A 27,475-nucleotide genomic window follows, 5' to 3' on the forward strand; every position below is an offset into this window, starting at 1 on the left:
CGGTGGCTGTTGAGTATTGTACATTTCTTCCACCCCAATGCATGACGTCCATAACCACGGTACGTAATTATAGTGATGAAAACAATTATTGATTACGTGTTTTATCAATTTGAACGATTTTGTTAAAACTAACTGATTTCTCCCACTCTATGTAAACCTTTAGTATTGGTACAATATTGCGGTGTCAAGATATACGTTCAGTCTTTCATTATCAGTCCCGAACTTGGAAGTCAACGACTGATCGTTCATGTATATATAGTTTTATGTTAGTCGTGGCGAAAGCTTCCGAGAAAAATACGATCGTGTTCAACTCAAAATTATGTCGCATCCGTAGTTGTCTGGGAAATGATTGTATTAACATCTATCGCGTTCGTGGTACGAAGGTAAGAATAATAAGTAACTTTATGTTTTAAACAGTCAAGTGGTTTTCATAATTTTTTTAATGTCCCTCCGACTTAATTATTTTGTCTAACTACATCTTAATAACAAATAGGTTATTATATTTTTTTAATTGTAGCTATATAATGCGATATAGACTGAGTAATTGTTTGTATTAATCGTTATTTTCGGGTCTAGAATTTTAAACTAGTGTTTCCCAACTAGTTTGTTGCGAGACAGGTCCAACCGTGACCGTGAGGGATGTAAAAGTAAACATTATTTTTATACTTAGAAATAAAAAAGCAGATTATTTTACATTTTAATATTTTATTTATGAGTTAAATATATTTACTACAATTGTTTTTAAAAATTATTTTACTTTTTATCTTACTTTTTTTTTTTTTTAAAACTGTGTGTATCTTATACAATTAAATACTTACTTATTATTATATGTTTTTGTTTTAAATAGGATTTAGAGGGGTGTAAAATATATTAATAATTTTATAATATTAAGATTGGAAAACTCTGGTCTTATGACTAGTTAATTCATTGGTTGTTGCCTGTGGTTCAAAATTGCAAATGTTAAGCAAAACCATTCTTTCATTAAAAAAAAAAAATGTATTTTTTTAAATTAGATCAAAATTTGTGTTTATTTTCTGGACTAAAATGAATATGTCAACATGTGTACATATATACACATGTGTAGGACAATAAATTATAATGTTTTTATAAAAATCGTTACATCGGTTTCTATATTTATTTTGAAACGGGCTAATTCACTCGTATATTACACGGACTGAATACATATACATACAGAATTGGAGTGTATTTGTATGTTCTGAATCCATTTTTTACGGGAAGATTCCAAATATCTGACAGGGTTTATAATTATTAGGTGTACTGCAGAATGTTAGCATATTTGTTTTATTTATAATTCTCTTTAACAATTATGCATTACAAACTTCTAGTAAAAGTTGCAGATTATTTTCTGAATTAAATCGAATCAACTATTATTTATTTATTTAAAAACAATGTGCTGGTTATTAAATAAATATAAATTCGAAAAATGATCTTTAAGTATCAACCGGTTAATTTTCTAACCGGTTTTATGTAAGTTAACATCTGAAGAACTTCTAGTCATAGACGATTTGACATTTTTCATTTAGTGGTTCTAGCATAGTTAATACCACCCACCCATTAACCAAAAAGTCATATTAGGTACAAAAACTTACCTAATTTTTATTAAATTACCAATTTTCTATTACCTACCGCTACCAGATGTCAAGACCAAGTATCCACCTATTAAAATGATACCCATTCCAAAATGTTTGATAGTTCAGTGAACCATAAAATTCGTGATCAAGCCGTCTCTGCTTCTAGTTGATAACGTTATTGAATATACAACTGAATAAATTATAGCTTTGTTAGACCAATAAGTTCTTTGCAAAAAATTTAAAATTAACTAATTATATCTAATTGTTATAATAAAAATGTAATGGTAATAAACATCTACTAAATATTAATTTATAATCTAATTGTTTTTTATTTGATATTTAAATATTTAAGTTACCTATAATTATGTATTCTTGTAAATACTTTTTCTTATGAGTGTAAATATAAGCCACTGCTTCTGGACTTGTGCATAATTTGAATTATTTTTGGGATTTTAATTTTAAATCTGGTCCTTTAAAAATGTTATACTATGCTACAGTTACACAACGTATATTTTCATTAGGCAACCTCAACCGGTCTCTAATTAAATTTTATCTTCTTTTATAGGAGTTTATAATTACAACTAACCTTGTTAATACTTTTAAATACTTTAAGTGGTAAATGTTACTCAAATCGATAAGAATATTTCGGATACATCCTTTCCTATAATAACTACCATTCACCAATAACATTATTAAGACAATTAGTTTTATCATTAAAACAACAATTATAGTTATTTTATTTATTCAATTATTCGAACATATCTGTATAATTATAAATTATAATGGTTAAAAACAGTAAATTTAACTATGGGAATTTCTATCATAGAGTATCTAATGAAGGTATACAATAATAGTTAATGGCATGCCTATCATATAATGATGTTTATGGGAAGTTTGGTTTTTAATATGCTGATATATAATATTTAGAATTATGGTATTAGAACATAAAACTTTTGAGATTTGTGTGCTCAATATAAAATAATAAAATTTGGAGGATATCTGTACCTTATGGGATTTTTTATTAAACCTCGAAATTACTATGAACGAAGTATAAAATAGATTTAAAATATCAATTTTAATATATTTATCGCATACCATACCTGTATTTTAATACTAAAGCTTAATTTAGTGTATATAATTGTATAACAAGGGGTGTAGGTAAAGTGAGGTTTGGGGGTAAGACTCCCCTCACTTTAATTGTTAAAATCCTTGCTAGTAATTAAATAAGAAATAATAAAAATAACTATTACCTAAGTATAAAAAGCTTTCATAAATAATCTTTACCTACGACCTCGTGTATAATACATTAATACTATTATTGAGTATCAATAATTGACTGGCTCAGTAGGTGTAGCCATGGGGGGGATGGGCAGTGGGCCATGCCCCTCTCATTGGAATTATCAATTTTTAATTATATTGGAAGTGGCGGTTACTTGTTTTTCTTACACTATAAATTTGAGTCAAATTTTAGAGTAAAAAACAAGATTTATCAAAAGCTTTAGCTGATGTCACTGTAGTAAAGGGAGGTTTAAAAACTGTTCGGGAAGATGTCGACACCAATTTAAAGATACATAATAATGGAGTTACTTCAATTGCTACTAAAGTAAATAATGAAATAAAAATACCACGTGATGTAGAAGACAAACTAATAGAGTAAACATACAAAAAAGTAAAACTTGTCCTGAAGAATATTACCGAATATCAATTTGTATTCCTTTCCTTGATAGTATTTTACTATAACTACAAACAAGATTTAATCAATAGTTAAAATAAGTCATATATATAATAAGTCATAGTACTTGAAGAGTTAATTCCTGTCAATTTTAGTATATACAATAATGTCTCCATATTAAGTGCTGTTTATATATATAAATGATGCTTACATATAAGTATGAAAATGATCTTCATGACAATACTTTAATAAACCTCAAAGCAGAATTAACTATGTGACGAAACCAATGGTAAGACAGTACAGCAGAAAAACCAGAGTCAGCTATAGAAACTTAACGTTATTGTATAGATGTATTACCTAATGTAAAGTTATTACTTCAATTATTTGCAACTTTACCAGTTACATCAGCAACACTGGGACGCACATTTTTAGCTCTTAAATTATTGAAGAATTATTTGCTATCAACTATGAATGAAGGGAGACTTAGTGGGTTGGCTATGGGAAAGATAAACAAATCCGAAAAAATCACAAAAGAAGAATTAATCCAAGTTTTTTCTTCAAAATCTCATTGACGTCTCTTATTGTTAGATTAGTCAAAATAATTATGCTAATAAATTGAAATTTAATTTTAATAAAATAAAATATATTAAATACAATAAATTTAATATAAAAATTACTAAATGAATAAACTATTATTGGTACCTAATTGTTGATTATAATTTTTTAGTATTTTGGATTTGACCTACCCCCCATTTTAAAATCCTGGTTACGCCACTGAACTAGCTATAATACTTATTCTTGGAGCATGAAATAAATATATATTTTTTTTAAGTATAATCTTCTATTTACCTATATTTACTACGCATGTATTTAACACATAATTTCTAAATAAGTAATTATATTTAATATTACATTTTATGAAGTGTAAATTCTTGCTTATATCTTTTATGAAACAAAATGGATTGACGTATTTACGTATGACAACTGTCCGCAATGAAGGAACGACGCTTAACGTAACAGAAATATTTTCATAAGGTACAACAATGATAGTACGCTGGGCAAAAAAGTTGAAGTAAATAATATTTTCATTTTTACCATATGTAGCTAATAGGTAACTTATAAAACAAAAATAAATTTTAATCCTTACATGTATATTCTTTCGAAATTATCATTTTTATTGGATATTATTCTTAGTATTATATTGGATTTCTATAATCAATACAATTTAAAGAACTATATTAATTTTTTTTTTAATGATATAGAATTATACACATAGAATGTTATATTATTTTTTAATGGTAGTATATTTTTGTTAATATCGTGACAATTTGTATTCCTAAGCTGCTATAGAATTTATCACTGTAAAGTTTGTTCGTTGCTCATTATGCTCAATATTATTAATTAAATTTATTTTCAATTGTATGTTTGGAACCCTTGAATCGCAGCAATACTACCGACTGCAGTTGTAGTTTGCTATCAAATACTGATTGTATTATTGTGACAAAGACAATGCGTCATCATTTTTGTACTTCTATTGGTGTTATAAACGACAAACTAAAAATTATAATTATTGTATTCCGATAATCTAATAATAATACGAGTATACCTCCATGCGTGTATAAAATATTAAAAATTAATAGGTAATAAATAAACTAGTGTCTGGAAACATTTTAGTTAGTTACAGTGTCCTATCAGTTACAATTATCAATAATGAGTAATACGCATCGGTCACCTATGTTATAACATATAACGTAGTTTTTTATAACTTATAAGCTATATATTATTTCCATAAATTTACGTAAGTATGCATATAGATAATTGTTTCCTAGAATTGTATAAGTATTAATTATACCAGTTGATCAGAATTTCATGCAACAGTGGTTCTCATGTATAAATGTAAAATACTATATTGTTATGACTAATATTTTTTTCAGAGATATACTTATTGACATGCGCGCTTGCAGGGAGACAGAGGGTCCATTGCTCTTACTGAGAATTATTGTTTCAAAACTATTGTTAATTTAATACCACGTATACTAATTATAACATAATTTTATTGAGATCCATATATGAACTTGCCTACTGACATTTAAAATCTATACAGTTAAAAATTAATAATTTTTTGTATTACCTATAATGCTGTTTATGATTTATATTTATTCACGTAGATTTCTGATATTGTTTTGTCAATATTTATTATACCGAAATTGACGTCTGTTACATAATATAATATGTAGGTACTTACATTTTTCTGTTTTTTTTTTTTTATTATATGTCAATTCCAATCTTGAATATTTGTATTAAAAATTGATATCCAATGTTGATTCCGTTTGTCGTTAAAATCGTAATTTTACTATTTTAGTTGTACTTTATTACATATGTAGATTATGGGATACCTATCTAGGTTTAATGTGTAAGGTTACCAGCGGATTGGCTAAAAATTTTGGCCCGGAAAATTACCGTACGACTGGCCCACTATTCAATAATAATAATTTTCCATAAAAGTCTCTTTTATTCATGAATTAAATGCTCATTGAATTGTTTACATCACGTTTACACTAGGTTTTTATCAAAATTTTACAATTAAATATAATACTCTTAAATACATTATTTTTATAAAATAATTTTTAATCCAAATAAACCTACATCGACCCAGTGTTATTATGACTGCCGGCTCACCGGGAACTTTCTCGGTATCCCGGTGGGCCAATCCGCCGCTGAATAAGGTTACCTTATTTAGGTATAATAAGTATATATTGTATGTACTAGTATTCATATGTCGCATTCATTTTGTGTAATTGTCCGTTTTACGAAGTGGACATCGTTTATATCCATTCTACTTCTCGTAATTACACGATGTGGATAACATTCCACGGAACGGATACCTAAACTATAGACGACGAAACTTATTCCGTCATATGGTTATCCAAATAGCAAAACAATTTTTCTGTATTATGATAAATGAGTAAACGATGCAATATTATATATTTTCAGTAAAATCATAATAATCCTAGCATTGATTATATTCACCTTTACATAACAATTTAATTTTCATAACATTTCAATTTTCGGGATCAGTTTGACTTAGTCGAACGTACAATATTGAGCAAACTTTTTTGCATTAATTTAATTTAGTTTCACTGCTTTTCAATTTTAAAGATACTATGTCATTTGACGAAAAAAATTAATTTTATAAAAAACTTGATTTGCATTATACAAAAAAAAAAACAGGTAAAAACCTCACACCAACGACTAAATTAATGGCATGTTTTTGAAATATTACAATCTAAATCTAAGAAGTATGTAGTTTTATCATTTAATTACTAACATTTTTTAATAACTAATTTTCAATGAATCTTAAATTGAATTAATAATGTTTAGAATCTTAATTGTTAGAATTAATTTTTTTAATATCGATCAAGTAATTAAGACGAAAAAAAATGTCGGTAAGAGAAATTGTATCTTGTTTAATTGGAGGTCAAGGCTTTATAAGTTGTTATTTTAAAGGTAAATGTTAAACTAAAAAATGTAGTTGTTTTAAGGTTAATTTGTAATGCAATTTTCACTGCCGCAGTAGTTTTATAATTTTTTCAAACAAATAATAATAATATATTTTATTATTTATTTTAGTCTTTAGTTTTTAAAATTTTTTTTTAATAATACATAGTTCATTAAATAATGTATGTATTAAACTATTAGGAATATAACTGAAGTATATTCAAAAAAAAAAAAAAATGTTAAATAAATTAAATAGATCGCGAACAAGGAATTTCTTTCAAAAAGTAAATTTTATTGTTTCGTTATTTGGACATCTATATGACGGAATAAGTTTTGCTATCTATAGTTGGGTATCCGTTTCATGAAATGTTATCCACATCACGTAATTAAATGAAGTGCAGGAATCGCAATTCCATTTCACGAAATGGATATAAACGTTGTCCATTTCGTGAAACGGACAATAACGCGATATGAATATGACATATATATATATATATTACTATATTATTATAGTCGATTATATTATATTTGTTGTTCGATCCTATTGAGAAGTATGTGTTATGAGTTACTCAGAGTGGGTGTAATATAATAATCAGGAATGGAAAAATACTGTTTTTTACATGCGGACATGCTTATATATTTATAATTTTTAATCCATATTCAAATATAGGTACAAAATAAAATAATAATTTGTAAAAATTGGATTTACAGAAAGTTTATTTAAGTACAAATGATTGCGGTTCAATATATTTTACCAGTTAATTTATTGGAATATATATATACGGAGTCAAAATAGCATTTAAAAATTATCGAAATTTGTGTAGGCCATACAAATTAGATTTCGAATTTCTATATAGGTAGGTACATATTTAATAGACATCCGTAGATTCGTTGAAACGATTATTTTAAAGTTTGTTTACTAAGTGAAATAATATTGAAAGTTGTGGTAATCGAATTCCTATGGATTTGTATTTGATACAAAATAAAATCATAATAGCATAATGCATATTTAAACATTGTTATTAACTCATTTGAATTGTATATATAATAAAAGAATAAAACATAATAAACATTTATTTGGCCTAACATTAGTATTATATTTGAAGAAAACATCATCAAATATAATATATTAATAATATATAATATAATAATATTGTGAGTTATGTCAAGACGTATAGTAAACAGACAGACAGTATATATTTTATTTATTATAAAAGCTACTATTTCTAGTTTAAATTTAGTATGTTTTTTAAACATAGTTTCTTTAATTTCTAAACAACATTATTGTTTTGATCTATTGATAACGAAAATTAAATAATTTGATGATTAAAAAAATAAAAAAAAAATATCATATGTTGTTCAGATATTATTGTTACAGGACCACTGAATAAAAATTATTTTTCTGATTAAACTAAAGCTTAGTATAAAATGAGTTTAATATAAAATTAAATATATACATAGTTTTATGGACATTTCTAAAAATGTGAAATTTATTTAACTAAGCATGTGTATTTCGGTGATTAAAATAACTTAATTTACTAATTTTCTTAACTAATTAATTATTTTACTAAATTTTTTTCTATTTTACCCTAATTTATTATTTACTTTTAGATTTTTTTCCTTTATTAACAAACGGTTTTTTAATACTTTTCTTCCTTGGTCCCAATAGATTTTTATAGTGACCTAAGCGACGTCTGACCATGGTGCCTCTCCACCATGCTTGAATTTTTATAGCTGTTTTCTCCCTGTAGTCGTTAATTTTTTTCTCTTCTTCTAATATTTTTTTATTTTTTGTGTGTTCTTCAATTATATTTTGCCTTTCATTATACTAGAATTTAGTATTAAATATATTCTATTAATTTAATGTCTAATTTAATTTGTTTTTTAATTATTAACAGCAGGGGTGGACTGAGGTTCCGATGACCCGGGCGGACAGAAGTCTTACAAACTAGCAAACAAGCGACTCGTGTTATATGTATTAGCAAATATAGCGGCCCAAACATAACATTTTTAGAAGGGTTTAGAAGGATGTCCTGCTAGTCAGTCCCTGGTTATCGACCTCATCAGCTACGATACTTGTTGTAATTATTCTTAATTTATTCTTTTTAAAAATTAGTAAAATATCGAATAACTCTATAAGATAAATAAAAAAATATTAAATTAAGTAATTTGAATAGACTTGAATTAGTATTATACTTTCATGTAGGTTTAAATAAAAATAAGGTTTTTACCATCAGTACACTGCAATGTTCAAGATAACTAATTGATATTATAAAATAATTGTAGATAAATAAATAATAATAAATTGTATATTTTAAGTATTTTGTATGATAAAAATTATATTTCAATAAGATTCCATTCTAGGATTAAGTTGTGATGAGTTTCCATACTTTAAAGATAAAAAAATGAGTGAAGAAATAATTAACGTTATTTAATGACAATATATATATTAATATGTATTATATACAATATACCTAACCGGATAATAACTGAAAGGAAATTCATATTATTTAAAACTAAAAAATATTTTCTTATCGGGATTTTAATATTGTTTGTATATACAGACGGTAAATTAGGGAAAATTAGGAAGGAAAACGGGAATTCATCTCCAAACGTAACATTTTAGGGTGTGTAATTTTTTGGTATATAATCTATTATTGCCTTCTAGTCTGATATTTTTAATTTTGTTATTGGTAATATATTTAAGACTCAATAAGTATGATTGTAATCTAATTATTAGAGAAAAATTTTAGTTTTTGATTCTTGGTCTATGATAGAGTGTCATTTTATAATTATTCCCGGGTATAAAAATTCCTATTTTCACTCCTGTATATATATCGCATCCATATCGCGTTAATGTACGTTTCGTGAAATGGACAACGTTTGCATCCATTTCGCAAAATGGAACCGCGATTTCTCCATTTCACGTAATTACACAATATGGATAATATTTCGAGAAATGGATACCTAAACCTTCATCGATAGAACTTGTTCCGTCATTTGGATATCCATATAGCAAAAATTAAAAAAAAAAACTTTAATTTCTATATATTATAATATATTACAATTATTTTTAAGAAAATGTTTTACAAATATTATATTATAATACTTTAATATAAACTATTATTTATTTAGACAAGCTTGTGTTATGGCAACGAGAACTACAATTTAAATTACTTTTAAAACAATCACATTTTTTAGTTTGACATTTGCCTTTACAATAACAGCTAAAAATACCTTGACCTCCAGTTAAAAAAGATACAATTTCTTTTAATGACATTTATTTTGTCTTATTCACTTGTTGCTCGATGTCAATGAAATTTGATGTGGAAGTTTGTATATTTTCAGAACCATATCAACCTTTTAGTATGCCATGTTCAGTTCCTAAATGGTTAAGTTTATTTTTCTGGTCGGTCATTACACCAATAACATTAGCTGGATCTACAGGACTTCTATCCACCATTGGAACCGGGATTACAACATAATCTCCAACTTTAAATGTTGGTATTTTGATCTTACTATCCTATAGCATAATGAAATAATGAATTATTTTAAGTAAATATGAAAATAAAAATTATTTTACTAGTAACATTTTTTCGGCTTACTTTTCTATTTCTATAGTTCCTAAATGACGTGCTTCTTTAATTTTTATATTCTCCTCACATAAATTACATAAAATTACTTCTTAGGAGTCCGCTTCCATACAAAATAATATTTATAAAAAATTTACTTAAAATTAATAATTTAATTTAATTTTTAGAAATAAATATCATACGAGTACATAGAAATTAAAGTTTTTTTTTTTATTTTTGCTATATGGACATCCAAATGACAAAGCAAGTTCCGTCGATAACGGTAAACATCAATAGCGCAATCAGGATTGGTTTTCAGGAGGGTTTGTGAATAGGGGAAAAAATAAATATTTTCTGCAGATGTTTGGTGGGGATAAGGAAATAAGATTAAGTTAGGTTTATGAGAAAAAAATTTAAATTACAAATTAAGTTACTGTTTAACTTCTATTTCATATTGTGATATCACAAAAAAAAGTATTATACTATTGAGAAATCGTAGTAGCAAGGTTATTGATGTTTTAAAGTTTTTTTTTTTTTTTTATATTTTTATATTTTAAGGCGTACAATCTGTAAAAATTATTACAATAAATACACATGCGGTAATATGTATTAAAGCTTGAATAACATGATAAAAGCAGCCACCCAATGGCGGCACTTTATGACATGATTAAGTTGGATTTAAATTTACCTTTATATATTTAGCTAATTGATATTTAAGTCTCTACACCATTTTATTTTCAGTCGACGAAGAGGGTTACCAGGAATGGTGTCGGAATCTAGAGCAGAGATGAGTGGATTGGAGTGGTTTGACAGTCGGGAGCGGAAACGTTTATAAAAGATTTTGGCAGTTTCTTCTATCGTATTCATTTTTAAGTCTGTATGGAGGTGTGATTAGAAACGTAAAATGGGGCATTTGTGATTAAACGGAGTGTTGTGGATTGGAAAATTTGAATTTTGTTTGTGTTTGATTTTTTGGCTGCGCCCCATAATTGGATCCCGTATGTCCAAATGGGCATTAATAAAGTTTTATATAGGAGTAATTTTGTTTTTATATTATTAAGTTTAGAATGTTTACCGAGTAAGAATTGTAGCGATTTTCGTCTAGAGTTTAAGAGGATTTTTTTCTTTTTTATGTGGTCTGCCCAAGTTAATCGTTGATCTAGAAATAAGCCCAAATAACGAGAGCTCGAGGATTTTGGAATATTTTGGTTGTTTAAATGTATAGGTGGTACAGTACCATGTTTTAATGTAAAAGTTAGATGGGTAGATTTTTCGTGATTTATTTTTATTTTCCACTTGTCGTACTAAGAAAGACATGAGGTCTAGGTGGTTTTGTAGATTCATGCCAGCAATTATTGGATCTTTGTGTGAGGAATAAATAATTTTGTCATCGGCAAAATCTGCAACTGAGGTGTAAGGGGTTGTCGGTTGATCAGCTGAGTACAGGTTGTAAAGGGTAGGAGATAAAACGGCTCCTTGTGGGACCCCTGCAGATATTCGGGCTAAGGATGACATTTCTGATCCAATTTTGGTCACAAAATAACGGTCTTCAAGATAAGATTTGTAAAATAGGTAGTAAGGTAGAGGTAAAATTTTTTTTAATTTATACAACAGACCAGGATGCCACACTTTGTCGAATGCCTGGGCTATATCAAGGAAGACTGCTGTTCAATATTCTTTTTTTTCTAAGGAACTAGATATGCAGTCAGTCAGTCTGTGTATTTGGTGAATGGTTGAGTGTCGTTCACGAAAACCAAATTGAGTTTGTGGTATAACTGATACGTTATTTATAAAAGGAGAAATCCGTTTTAATACTAACTTTTCACAAAGTTTACCGAAGAGAGGTAGGAGACTTATCGGTCGATATGAACACGGAGTATCAGGAGGTTTACCTGGTTTTAGAATTAGGATGATAACAGCGGTTTTCCATTGAAGAGGAAAATGGGATAGTCTTATGATTGCGTTTAATATATGCGTGAGGTGTATAATTGCTTTTTTGGGTAGCTGCAGAGCTACTTCTGACGTAATTAAATCCAAACCGGGAGATTTTTTGGGGCGGAATAGTTTTAAGTAGTAATGAATTTCACCCGGCGAAATAGGTTTCGGTGCTAGATAAAGTGGAAATGGGGTAGTAAGAGAGTTCACAATATGATCTTCAAATATATTATTGACAATGTTATGGGGTTGGAAGACTTGAAGCAAATGAGATCGAAAATGTTTTAAAGTTGATCAGAAAATTACAAAACGTTCCATATCATCATGTTATTATTGTTATCTATTATATTACGAATAATATTCATATGTCATACCGAAATTTTGGATGTTGAAGATAAACCATTCTTTTTCCTACGTAGAATTTGTAAAAATTTCAGAAAAATTTCGAGGAGGGGGTGGGTTACAACCTTCAAATCCCACCCTTAGTTGCGCCACTGGTAAACATAATAGTTTGTATTAAAGTATCTATTTGTAAAACATTTCTTAAAAATAATTGTAATATATTATAATATATAGAAATTAAAGTTTTTTTAAATTTTTGCTATACGGACATTCAAATGACGGAACAAGTTCCGTCGATGATGGTTTAGGTATCCATTTCCCAAAATATTACCCATATTGTGTAATTTTGTGAAGTGGAAAAATCGCGGTTTCATTTCGTGAAATGGATGCAAACGTTGTCCATTTCGCGAAACGTACAATAACGCGATATGGATGCGACATATACATATCGATGAATTATATTTGAGTTGACGGAGTCTTGTAAAAATATATATGATTGTTATTTTAAATAACGATCAATATTATTAAATTTTTTATGGTAAAACGAACGGAGCCCTCGAGAAACAATTGCGGAGCTTTAAGGGCTCCATGGAGCAGAGCTTGGGAACCGTTTGTGTTGATAGAGATATAGAGGCGGTTCACCTCGAGGTAAATATATTATATTACTAATTATATAGTTATAATAAATAAATAAATATAAAGAGCGAATTAATTTAACAAATTTAACTTTTATAAAACAACAGTTAACATTTTTAATTAACGAGCATTTACAGTAATTTTACATATGTATTGGATACGACGCCGACACCATACCATGAAATATTTCCTACGGGTGACGTCACGATTAATATGACGCTGTAGGCAGTTCTCTAATTGGGAAAAATTAAGTAGAGGAGTTTAACCCAACGATTTGAAAACTGCGTCTCACGTGCGCAATTATTAAACATAGACCCGTGGGGGCTTCGTCCCTCCCCTCTGCCAACCTTACATATATTTTGAATACCACTTTTCAGCTAAACAAATATTTAAATTCCAAATATAATATATTTTGATAGCAATACCAACATTTTACATGTTACAATAGAAAATAAGAATAAAATAATAATTAACATAATTGAAGGGGATCAGTCAGTCTCATGAATCGAATGATATAATCATATATTTGGTTTTTATTTTTATCTATTTTTACTCTTTAGTGCGGGCCACGGCCTTAAAAGATTAGTCTAAGGTCGTGATGCGGGCATTTATTTTTTTCCGAAATGACGATATCATCGATCGCCAATATTAATAACAAACCGTACAATGTATAAAGTATAATTTACCAAATTCACAGATATTGTTATTTATATTTTTTCAGAAATGACGACGTTGTCCTTTATCACAACCACCATATAATCTTTAATTATAAAAATAGTTTTGATATTATAAATCGTAAAATTCGTTTTCAAATTGACGTAAAAATTATTTTGGACATGAATTAGGATGAACGTGGCGTCCTCCCGTTCCGGTGAAAAAATATAGTTGGGGTACGTAAAAAAAAAAAAAAAATTGGGGGGGGGGGCCCCGCCCCCCCCCGGCCCCCCCCCCCCCAATTAGAGTACTGGCTGTAGGGGATTTTCATTGTTTACATGGTTATGAGACAACCTTATAATTAATAAACCTTATGTTCATTTAACAAATTACACGAGAAGTATAGTACAAAAAAAAAAACTTCTTACTGTTTCTTTCATAATTTCGACTTCTTTAGTTTTTTCTTTCAAAGTCATCATACGATTGTCTAGTTTATTATCGATTTCCATAACATCTGTTTTGTATTTACATTCCCAATATTCTATTTGTTTTTTTAGTTCCTCGGTAAATAAAATATTACATAAATCAGTTTAATTGTTTGTATCTTTGAAACAAGTGGATATTTGTATGCATCTAAAAATACTTGCTTACGTTTATACTGTAGTTTAAAAATGTTTCATTCTCTTTGTCTATTACTTGTTCATTTTCTAATCGGGTTTGCAAACCTAATATTTCTTTCTGCAACTCGAGTTCTTTAGCTTTAAATGTCAATTTAAAATGTTCAACTCTAGCCTTTTCCCACTTGCCTACATATTTTTTTTCTGTTTCTCTTCGCATTACTACACGTTCTCCATTTTCCTACGCATTTGTAAATACACATATTTGTTAGATAATTTAATACGATTAAGTTCAGTTAAACAAACTTACAGTACACTTCTCGATAATCGAATCGATCTCTTCTTCTTCTTCCTTTAATAATTGTAATTTTTCCCCCGACGATATATAATCTAGCACAAACAATTTGTCATTTGATACTAATCTCTGGCACAATATCGGTTCATTATTTTTCAATCGGCATTGTTGGTCTTCTTTTTGTTTATTTTTCTGTTGTTGGTATTCAGCTGTGTCATCTATCAATGCACACAGTGTTTTTAATGTTCCAAAATGATGTAACTCTTCAACCGATGCACGGAAAACTTTTTGAACATAATCACTAATGTTACTGCCACCATACAACGAATCTAGTATAGATAACTCGAGTAATGTTTTTTCAAAAATGTCCGCTAACTCCGTAATTTTGACTGCAGTCGATTTAATAGGATTTTCGTTCATTTTTATTCAATAATGACCGATTAAAAACCAACAATAGTTATATTTTTGTTAAAAAAATAAAAATAATAAAAAATAATAGTTTAGAATACACAGTTATGGATAAAAACTATATTCATTATTTTATAATACAATTTTTAATGTTCGTCGTAGATCGTAGCATAGTGTTAGTATACTCAATATACAAAACAAACAATTCGTGTTAGCAACAATCACGGGCGGGCGGGCGGTAATCAATATTTCGAAGGGTGCTGTCTGTCGTTACTGTATACATATGTACACCAGTATATTATTATATTATACACGTATTCGAAGCTAATCTCTATGCTGGAAATATGCGCTCCGTATAAACAGAGCTCGTATTATCCAAATTATGTCCTTAAAGACAAGAGCGCCGACAATGGGGCCTATCCAAAACACGATGAAGTGATATCTGTCGATTTTTTCTTGGCATCCGTATACCACAGCCGTTGCGTACGTAGGATTCATCAGGACACCAGTGTAACGAAATGCTATATTGATGTAATATAACATTATATTATAATATATACATATATTATTAACGTATAACATTTTATGTTATAAGTACGCAATCAGATCAGTGTTTTTTCAGCAACTGGTAAAATGTAACCGAACGGCGATTTAAACGCAGCATATGACATTACACAGGGCCGGATCTAGGGGGGGGGGAAGTCGGGGATTTATCCCCGGGCGTAACATTTTAGAGGGTGTAATTTTCGTAATTATTAACAAATAATTTGATATTTTTAACTTCGTTAAATACTGATATTAGGTTAAAACTCAATAAGTACGATTGTATATTGATTATAAGAACACAATTTATTTGAGTATTTGTTTATTAGTCTATGGATAGGACGTAATTTTAACATTTTATCCGGGCATAAAAATTCCTAGTTCCATCTCTGACAATACATATAAATTATATATAAAACGCGTTATCGCCATCTGACTAGTTATCACTTTACAGAACCATCCGATATCGATCGAAAATAAAATGCATTGAGTTGCGGTTTGGAGGCGCTGACACGTTTCCTATGTATCCAAATTTATATTAGTTTGTACAGAATTGACTTCACTGTGCGTTTTCGGTTACCTACTCTCTGTATGTTTTTTAATATTTTATTTCAAAGTTGAAAATTCAAAACCAAAATTTAACCGATTCACCTAATCACCGAATAATATTCCACAGAAAAACTTATAGCACAAGTCCAGAACTATCCATGTATATGGTTTATAGGTTCGAATAAATACGAAAGTAGCCGAAGCTGTATACCATCAAGTATGGGATAACATTTCAGCTGTTGAAAAATAAGAAAAAAGTCTGATCTAGACTGAATTACTTACAGTTATGTCAGTCGATTAGATTTTCATCATACAATTTTTCGTTGAAATCATACAACATTTTACTATTTATTTCAAATTAAAAAGGATTCGCGTGCTGTTTAATCAAATTTATTTGTATGTTCAGTATTCAGAGACCGTTAGAACACATAGTATGAACGATCGTTTTCGGTTGTATTTTTGTCTGTTAAATTTTATCGGTTACCGAAAAAGCGCTCACAGGATCTACGCTTAACATCAAAAAAAAAAAAATCGGAAATCATTACAGATTATAATAGTTCATCATAACGTGCACGACTATCGCATCATTATTATTTTGGTACGAATAAGCCGTACTTGAGTATAATCTAACCTGCCATGTTAATATACATCAACCCTGCAGAGGTCAGAAGATTTTTCGATATCCGGAAGCACCTACACACGTTTCGTAGACCTATCTGCATGGCCAAGAACATAAACGTGATGACTGCTTCGTCAAAAGCTGCTTTTAACGGGTTGGAATGCTGAAAAGGACAGAGGAAAAAATATTTTTAATATTATATAATATAAAAAAAATAATCCACTCCCCTCATCTACAAATCCTTGGAAATCGACTGTTGTTTGTGTTACTTACTTTTAAATTTCTAACAGAACATCGATTTCTTAAAAACGTTTCCTTTGTGTTAAAAACGTCTGCGGACCACAACGTCATCATGAATCTGCGTTATAGACAAAAAGATTTTGATCGATTAAATCTAGGGAATCAAAATGGTTAAATTATTTTAGTTTATTTTTGAAAACGGTCTTGACATCTTATATTGCTATAGGTTTCTTAAAAAATAACCAGAAATAAACACTTTCTATTTAAAAAAAATACAATTTGAATCGTTATAACTAAATAATTAAAATATAATTAAAATGTGTATAAATCCTGTTGGCTGTTATTATGTAGTCGTTTTCCAATAATTAATTAATACGCAAAGACGTGCGCGCGTGTGGTTACAAGATTCGAAAGACATTGTAATTCCAATGTTAATCAGTAGTATGCTTGCACCGACCTTGTCCATTGTATTTTTTTTTTTTTTTTTAATATTTTAATGTTATATTGTTTACCGTAAGCGGGGAGTGTTTGTCGAAGATAGTATAAAAAAAAAATCAAAACGTGTGTACAGTAATAAACACAATATCTACAATGTTCAATACTCGGAAAAATATTTAAATGTGCGAATACCTTATACGAAACCGTCAACGATGTCGCAATAATAACGGAGAGATTGAACACGCGCTGTATCTCACTTGTGGCTAAAGTAACTCGACATGATTAGTGCAGCCGTACTTCTCAAGACTTTAACGCCTTCATGCAAGTCTTGTCTGATGGTTTGGCGCAGCAACGTACATCTGCTGCAGTCATTGTCACTGCCATTCGTCAAATGATGAAACGGCGGTGTGTGATTTTCGCGTCTGCATCATGATATCAGTGAGTAATATTTTAATATTATTTTTTTTTTTCGAACCATGGTCTTAATGGGTTGTAATCCGGGGTATCCGGGAAAAATTCAAAATTGGGTGTAAACCCCGAAATCTGAAACCTGACAAATATGTGAACCCGGTTTTCCTCTAAAACCAAAACCCGTAGACTAATTAATTAAACTCTGTTTCAATCTGTGTTTAAATGAATTAAAGTTAATTTTAAAATTTTTAAGCGTGTACAATTGGGTATTGATTTGAAATAAATATATAGGTAAGTAATATGTTCTATAATGTTGACTCGATCACGAGGAACGGAAATTGGACATTAAAATGTGTAGTTTTAAATTTTATCAATTTTCGCCGATGATGTCGATGGGCAGTAATACATGAATGTTATAATAGATTATTATGAATAATCAAATTTTTTTGTTTACATTGTTAATAATAGTTATCGTTTTTGATTTTTATTATTTTATTATTAAATTTGTGTATATCCTTCACTGCTTTCTTTATTCTCAATTGCTAAACAACATTTGTCAAGTACCATTAATAAATAACTTTCTATTTTTTTATTTCACTTTATTTTATCTACAGTTTCATTGTTTACATTTAAATAGCAAACCTTAATTATACCCGTTAACCTAACTAGAAAAAAACATAAAATCCGGTTTTGACTTCTAGTAGGAAAGTAATCAGCTGGGGACATGTATTTAGTGGGGCGAAGGTGTTTTAGGCTATTCATCTTAAGAAATAAAAAAAAAAAAAAAAATGAATATAAATGCGAATGGAATATACACTAATGTGTTTAACAATGTTTACTCGAAGTGATAAATAATTAATTACAAAGTACATCAGTATAGTACTATACAGTGTGTTTATATAAATGACTTGTATTTATAACAGTACACTTAATTTTTAATTAATTTTTAATAATAACAATAATATATCATAGCATTTAATAAGTCACCCACCTACTCACTAACTAAACAATTTCCGGGGTATTTACCCCACTTGCCATACGTGTCCGGCGCCACTGTATGTACATATATACGAGCAATGTTGTTAAAAATACTTTTCAAAAGTATTTCAAATAACTATTTAAATACTTCAATTAAAATGTATTAAAATATTAATTTAACCTATGCTGAAAATATTTAAATAAAAATACAAATATATTCAAAAAATATTTCAAATACTTTTAAATACATTTTTTTAAGCTTTGTTAGATTCTTATTTCTTAAAACATTACGACAAAATTACATACATTTTTAGTGAGTAGTAACTAGTGACTAACATAATAAATTAATTTTAACGATTATTAACGAATAACGAATGTTGAGGTATGTGAGTATGTGGGATACTGGGATTCGGGAAATTGCCGTGCTACGATACTACTCGTATAAAATATAAATAGCCAAATAAATATACGATACACAAGAAATATTATATTCTCCCTAATATCTTTAAATAATATATGTCAATAACAACATTTATAATCGTTACTTCGTTGACGACAAGTAATTTCTTCAAAATCGAAAAACCAAACTAAAAATCTTGTTTTTAATATTTTTAAATACTAATATTTAAATATTTAACAAGTATGTATACGAGTTAATACTCTTTACTTACCTATAGTATTCGGTGATAAGGCCGTAAAGTTTGTTAGCAGCCAACGACGCGATTGGACCTAGATGATAGACTACGAACACCAAATTTGTACGGAACACGTGGTATGCACACGAATTCGTCGTTAACTTGGTCAAATAATTACAGATTATCTTTAACAATATTACCACGATCGTCTTTCCAGATGTATTATACAATCTTGCAACTGGAAAGGTATAGATAGTAATTGATATATTGAGGACAGAGCGCAAGAATCTACAAGGGGAGGGAGTTAAAAATTATATATGTTATGTTAGGTAAGAAGTCTACGAATCTCGTATAATGAATCAACATTATTATTAGTTATTCATATAAATATTACAAATTCCATCTCACCAGATATCGAATTAAGAATATCCTATAACAAAGTTGAAATTTATCATCGACATCGTCGCAGAGATAAAGCTGACTGTGTGAACTGTTGTGATGCTAAATGACCAAATGTAAGAGCTTGCATAGTTCCATCAACATGTGTTTTATACTTTTTTTTTTTTACATTTTACAATTTGAGAATAAGACTAGTTTTACGTGCAATTCATTTGTGTGAAAATAATTGTTTTATTATTGCTATTAGCGAAAAGCACATATACGTGACTGCAACTGGACAGCCTAGCAATAAATATCATTCGTTTCTCATAATTTTTATACTTGTATTTTCAGTAATAGCCTTCATGTGAACCTAAGCAATTAATACGTGGCAATCACAATCAAAAGACTATTAAAGATAGTGGTGGGCATATCTAAATTTCATAGATTATTCTGATTTTTCTATTCTATTCTATTAGTATCCGATATTATCTCGTCGATTACAGTCGTCACTTCGTTGTCATGTTATAGTGAATAATACTTATACTAAATTTTATTATTTTTTCGTAACATTTTTGAAATATCGAAAATTGAAACGTCGGTTAGTGCTTGCCTGTGTCTCCCAATCGAAGTGATTGTACACTGAAGTGAAATGAAATTTTTTCAATTATAAATATTTATAAACAGATAATCGTCATTGATTTACTTTTTATAACATCAAATACGCTCTAATTACATAATGCAATGATTTTGATTTTTGAGTAATTTTTAAGCTTTGATAAATTTATAAAACAAATGTTTGTAATTTTTTTATTTCATATTTTAAGGACATTTGTTGTCATTTTTATGTCATATTTTGAAGTTTTGATAAATTTATATAGAATTTTAAAGTAAAATAGAAAAAATATTTAAAAAAAATGTATTTTCATTAATTTAAAACAAATATTTGTAATTATTTAGGTCATTTTTTAATGTTTTTAAGATCATCAACTTCCGAGCCCTACTCATCAGTATCATTTTTTCTTACTGACAGTACATCAGTACTCACATTACACGATCAATAAAAGTGTCAGTAATATCGATCGTGTGAGGGCCGCTTTAGAAATAAGTTCATTAGGTATCAGTCATGATATCACTGTATGTCATATTGGTATAAAATAAACTAAACAATTTAATAATTCGTTGTTTTAGTAAATAATAATAAATTATAAAAACTGTAATGAAAAGTAAGGGAGACCAGGGCAAGTTGACTAATCTAAGGTTTGAAGTATTCTCGAATGACTAATTTTTATAATACAAGTCCAAATTCTACACCAATTTATAATTTAACTCGTGGAAAAGTTGTAAAAAAAAATATCAGTTTCAAAATTTGTTTTTAAACCAAATATTTTTTAAACAATAAAAAAAAAAAATCGTCTTCTTACCCATGTGCTGGGGTAAGTTAACATTTTTCTGGAGTAAGATGATATACATACATAAATTAATTAATCAACTTTTAAAATTATATATAATAATATTTTAACAACTTATATTAATTAAACAACTTCATATGACTAAACTACTTATGTAAATACTTTTGAACAATATTGAAAATAATAAATATAAAATGATCTTAATCAACGTTTATTTACTTTTACTTATATAATTTTTTTGTTGTTTTACATTGTTTTTTATATTATAAATTAATTATAAATATTTAATATCCATTATTCTTTTTTCTTTTATTGTGTGTTGCAATTTATGAAATATTTTAATTGTGTCGTCATAATAAAAAGGTTGAGAAACATTGGCCTGGACCAGCGGTTGCCAATCTTTTGAACCTCACGGACCACTCTAAATACATACACTAAATTCTACGGACCACTTTTAGCTTAAAATTGCTTTTTACATAAATACCGTTAAAAAAATCGAAGTCTTTTTTCGGTCATATTCAACTTTTTATATTCATTGTTTGCTGCAAATGGATCTATTAGCCACATAATACCATGTCTAGGATCTTCTTTTTTGGGAAATAATGACAAAAATATTCTGTAAGTGATTGTAAATACTGTTAAACAAGAGCTACCACCCACCGGTTAATGTCCTCTTTCATATATTCATTAAAATTTGGAAACATTTGTAGATTCTCTCCAGCCAACCGCGTTTGCCAAAGTAATATTTTTTTGTGAAAATCAGCTATTTTATCTCGTACTGTAAACACGTTTTTAAGTTGTCCTTGAATGGATATGTTTAGTTCATTTAACAGCAAAAAAATATCTGCTAGATATGCAAGTTGGCTACCCACTCGTCATCTAAAGAGAGTTCTTGAAATTTCAAATTATTTTGCTGTTGGAAAAATAATTTTACTTCTTCGCTAGAGCAAACAGTCGGGTTAAAATCTTCCCTCTCAACAGTATCTTACCACTGCATGAAAAAGAAAATGTGATACTGGGAACCTATTTCTTCATAAAGTGTCTCAAATAACCTTGAATTAAGTACTTTGTGTTGAATATTATTAAAAATTTTAATAACATTGGATTATACTTCGTGTAGTTCTGGGGATATTTTTTTTGACGCAAGTTGCTCACGATGTAATATGCAGTGGGTAGACAAAATATCTGGGTGACTGACATTTTTCACTTTTGCGACACTTTTGCTTGAAAAATATCCAACCATGTTTACAGCACCGTCTGTATATATCCTAATATACTTTTCCACTCAATTCCATATTTTTGGAAACAACTATCAAGTGCTTTAAAAATCTCAAAGGTAGTTATTCTATCTGGCAAGTTGAACAAACAAAGAAGTTCTTCCTGTAGTACTCCTCCATACTGAATCCTCACAAAACAAAGGAGAAGCTTCATTACTTAAGTCCGTCGATTCGTCAAGTTGAATTAAGTAAAATTATGACATTTTCACCATTATTATAACTTTTTTGTTTTTATTATGTTTTATTATGTTTTTATTATCATAAGTCATTTCTTCGATTCTGATAGTGTTAGTAAACATAGAAATTACTTTGAGTTTCTTAACAGCCTGCTTTCCCAATACTACTTCACCGGCTTGTAACATGCAAGGTTTAAGTCTTCTCCTATGGTATAAGGCTTTTTATTTATTTCGATCTGAAGTGCTACCATATAAGAAGCCTTTATCAAGGATTTATCTTCAATTGTCATTTTTTTCATAATAATTACTTGCTTTCGCAATCAATATTATTAGGTATTCTTTCATAATATTTAACTGGTTTATTTGCTTAATCCTTGTGTTTTGATCGAAAATGTCTTTCTAGCTTCGAAGGTTTTATAGCATTATTGGATAATAAGTCAGAACACAGAACATAAAGTGGCTGTAGATGCAGATCATTATCGGGTTCTTGAAAAAATCTAAAATTCAAATAGTTTGAATTATAATTTCTTAATATTTTGTGCTTTTTTTTTTTCTCCTTCAGTTTGAATGTTTTTTATCTAATATTACTTGACGAAGATTGTGGGAGCTTTAAAGATTTTTCATAGTTATTACTATTGTTATAATTATCTTTTTTAATTATAAAGAAATTATAAATATTACTTTGCTCTTTTCCATTTATTATACAATGTATATAATTAAACAAAATACAATTTAAAAAAATTAAAATACGCATGATAGTAATACAGTGATACGACAACGCGATCAAACATCGACTACATATTTCAATAAAAATAATAAATGGATAGTGTAGTTTTACTGTATTCGATTTGAAAGCAATGATTGCATTCGATAAAAAACAATTCTGAGCGGATGAGAGAATATTTTTTATTTAATTTTATTCGTTTCTATAGTGATAAACAAAACATTTTAAGAACAGCTTAAGAATGATTTGTATAAATAGGTTATTTATATAATTATAATTATAATTTATAATTAGGAAATATAATAAAAATGAAAAAAAATATAAAATAAAAGAAAAAGCTCAAAAATCGCTTAAATGTTTTGAAAATTTTACCATGTATAGGTAAGGATGATATAAGTAAATAACCCAAATTTCAAGTTTTTACGAATGTTTTTAACCGAATTACAACAAAAAACTCTCAAAATTAAAATGTCTATAAATAGCTCAAAAATGGCTAAAATTTTCTGAACTTTAAACCATAAAGAACAAAATCCAAAATAAAACAAAAATGATCTCTTTTTCATTTGAAGCAATATTTCTAGTAGAAAACGTCGTCCGTAATTATTTAATATTATAAAATCGTGAAATCGTACGTTTTTTCTCCTTTAACCACTTTTATTTTGAGTACCATTTCGAAAATAGAAAAATTACCTCTTTAAAGTACCAGCTCAAGAACATTACCTTTCAGAAAATATGCTACATTTGATACTTTTGAACAAGTTTAGAGGGAGAAGTGTTAACAGAATAAAAAAGAAAAAGAAATAAACATCATTGTAAAACCATTACATTCCTCGCTCCGCTCAGAATTTAAAAAAGTTAAAATGAAAATTAATGAAAATGAACATTTTCAAGGAGTACTAATATTTCCAAGCTCGATAACGATTATAATCTGATTAATTTGGCCATTCGGCAATAATATATATATATATATATTTATAGTCGCTGAGTATAAGGTCTCGTAATATTTTATAGTTTTATAAACCACGATAACGACGATTGCATTATGAAGTATTTATTCTTATTTGCCGTTTACTACACAGAAGCTGTACAGCAACATAATACAATTATACTTTGTCACACAGTGATTAAACGACACGCGTTCGCTGGTAGGTTAGTAAAATAATATTGCAAAAAACGTTTAAATTTTTCTGCGGACCACCTACATTTTCTCGCTGACCACCGGTTGGCGACCGCTGGTCTAAACAGTTCATTTTGGAGGTGATAAAGAACTATATGCGTAGGTAAATTGTAAATTACAACTTAGACAGTTTTTAGAAAAAAATTAATTAAATAAATATTTCGTTGAAAAAAAAAAATTCGATTTTTTCACTTGATTTTTAAACTGGTTTTTTGTATGAAATATATATCTTTAAAGAATTAAATAAATAATTTAGTATATTTTGGTACGCTAAAATCCATGACAAATAATTAGTATCAAAAGCAGCTTGTTGTTTCCAAAACTTCATTTTGCTATAAGTTCGAAAACTTCGTCAAACAGAAATATTATTAAAAAATTATAACGAAATAATAATATAAAATGAATGCATAAAATAAAAACGGTTTACAATGGAAATTTCACGGTTACACAAAATAAATTATTTGCGTAGATATTTGACGTATATCTAATACGATTAATTTTAATCGAACCAACATTAATCGTACCTATTATCAAATTTAAATTATTTAATAATAATAGTACAATAATTTTATCAAATCAATGGTATAACTTACTATCTACATTTACTATACTAGTTGAATTACCCACTTCGTATGGGACAGTGTTGGCATGGGCAATAGTTTTTAACTGATTATTACTGACAATACTACATTACATTATTTAAAGTCTAGCCATGTTTAAATAGTTTTAATCTTTATGGTACTAATTTTGGTTACACATTTGCCGCACCGAATACGAATTGGCGGTAAAATCCATAAAATTGATCATCTTAAACAATTTTTTTTTATCTCTTCTTATTGCAAATATTTTGAGTATTAGAGGAACAAGAATTTCGAATTTCAATTTTGTCGTTTTCGGGATGCAGCGATCAGTTAGTGGTATTTAAATATTATGTAGTTAAAACGAGATGAAACGTGAATACCAATGGTTTACTAACGTTTTTAACGAATTATTACGTCTTCGAACGTTTTGCTTGCGCACATGTTAGCTATAAGACTTGTTCCCTAATAATTATTATTGTTCACGGATATAATAAAACGTTTCACAACTATTGTTGCATATGTACCTATCGCGACGTTCATCGTATAACAATACTGTTCGGTTATTTCAACGGTTTCCATGAAAAACGATGTAATATGATACTTGACGTCGTCCAAGTCACAGACAAACGTCAGTCTTTCTTGGCACATCCTTAGTAACAGTTTGATCGTCATCGATACGATGAAAATGACAGACGTGTAAAAAATGCAAGTCAATATTACCACATTTGCCGCGTAGGTGTCGCTATTGGCTGGATTGGATTCCACTGAAAACGATTTGAATATTTTACGTTCATATAGTAATACCAGTCAAGTAGTAATAACAGTAGTAGTATCTGTTATGAAATTCGAGTTCATAAAAACTACTGTAAACGTTCTAAATGTAACGAATGATTGCAAACGCTGTTCACCGTGGTCTAAATGGTTGCGATTGAACTTTTAGAAATACCAGATCGTGCGAAATATCTACGCACAAGCGCAGTATGAATGTATAGCAGTAATTAACCTTAAACACGATTTCGAATAATAAAATAATAAAAAATAAATAGAATAATTAAATCACCGAACGAACTGGTGTTCCTTTTTATAAACGTCGCAATACGAACGGCTTACAAAATACATTATGCATGATGATATACGGTGACGCACCTACACCCGATTACCAGCGAAGTATATAATTTACTGATAACGTAACGCTGATACTAAGTGGATTGCTATTTAATTGTTAATTCGATACGTTTTATACATCCGACTAGTTTTTTTTTTTTCATCGGTAGGAGGTCTTATAACTGGAATTTTTTCTTCTACTAGTAGAGACTGTATATAGTCGTGTAAAGTATGTTATATATATATATATATATATATATATATATATACTACGATGAAGGTTACATATAGTGTGCATATAATCAACATCAATGATTTCACCAAACGTGTAAATCGCTTATTTAATATTTTTCTTTGGTGAAATTTTAATAATATTCGTTTTTTATTCTTCTTTGTAACAGTACTCGCGTAAATAGTGCATTTGCCGTAATTGTTAAATTGTTTTTCGTGATTCACATGCGTTTCGTACGATATCTACACAAATTGGCAATGATGACTAAATCGTAAATAATCGTATTTTAGGTACGTTGTTTTGACTTTAATTAATTTGAATTGATCGCAAAGCGTTTGGCTGTGTAGAACGTTTGCCTGAACGTCGAGGATAACGAAAATCGTATAATATAGATTTATCGCCTTGTATGTTGCTAATTATTTTAAATTTAGGTACATAATATTAAATTTACTTACTTCGATAACCTATTTCTGGTGAAATCTTGGATGAAAGTGACGAATCCGATGTTTGTTTTTGTCTCCGTTTGTACAGTACTATTGACAACCGTTATAGACACGTTCTGGATTAAAAACATAATTTAAATATATTACCAATTGTTTAATTGCAGTTTGGATGCAAAATTTACCATCTAGTTTTACAAGGGTCATGACCGTGGTTAATTGATGATAATTAATAACTGCCTGTTTAACTTTTTCCTAAATGACACGAGTTATGAAATGCATAACACGATGAAAAAACTACACTCGAAGTAAATTTGTATTAATTAATTGTTAGTAACAA

At 28.5% G+C, this 27,475-nt stretch overlaps 2 protein-coding genes across 5 annotated transcripts in view; one reads left to right on the forward strand and one right to left on the reverse strand.

The window, feature by feature from the left end:
- The first annotated feature begins 204 nt into the window (after positions 1-204).
- LOC112692489 (probable cation-transporting ATPase 13A3) overlaps positions 205-27,475 on the forward strand; it is a 42,806-nt gene continuing 15,535 nt past the window's right edge. For 2 of the 4 annotated variants that reach the window (XM_025567155.1, XM_025567160.1), the window contains exon 1: positions 17,963-18,048. The gene's annotated coding sequence lies outside the window, so the exon portion shown is untranslated. Of the gene's footprint in view, positions 384-17,962; positions 18,049-26,761; positions 26,986-27,475 lie in introns of those variants that run through there. The other 2 variants (XM_025567158.1, XM_025567156.1) reach the window with 2 other exon arrangements.
- On the reverse strand, positions 8,356-27,401 carry LOC112692490. The gene is made up of 12 exons (XM_025567161.1): positions 27,321-27,401; positions 27,151-27,254; positions 25,884-26,123; positions 19,671-19,872; positions 17,868-18,032; positions 17,206-17,290; positions 16,945-17,095; positions 15,583-15,742; positions 14,829-15,114; positions 14,553-14,759; positions 14,330-14,461; positions 8,356-8,590 (listed from the first exon to the last, which is right to left on the reverse strand). Coding segments are annotated over exons 2-12 (1,860 nt in total). The 5' UTR covers positions 27,152-27,254; positions 27,321-27,401; the 3' UTR covers positions 8,356-8,359.

This window comes from Sipha flava, unplaced genomic scaffold (genome assembly GCF_003268045.1).
Source record: "Sipha flava isolate LNK unplaced genomic scaffold, YSA_version1 74_pilon_pilon, whole genome shotgun sequence".
Classification (NCBI taxonomy): Eukaryota; Metazoa; Arthropoda; class Insecta; order Hemiptera; family Aphididae; genus Sipha; species Sipha flava.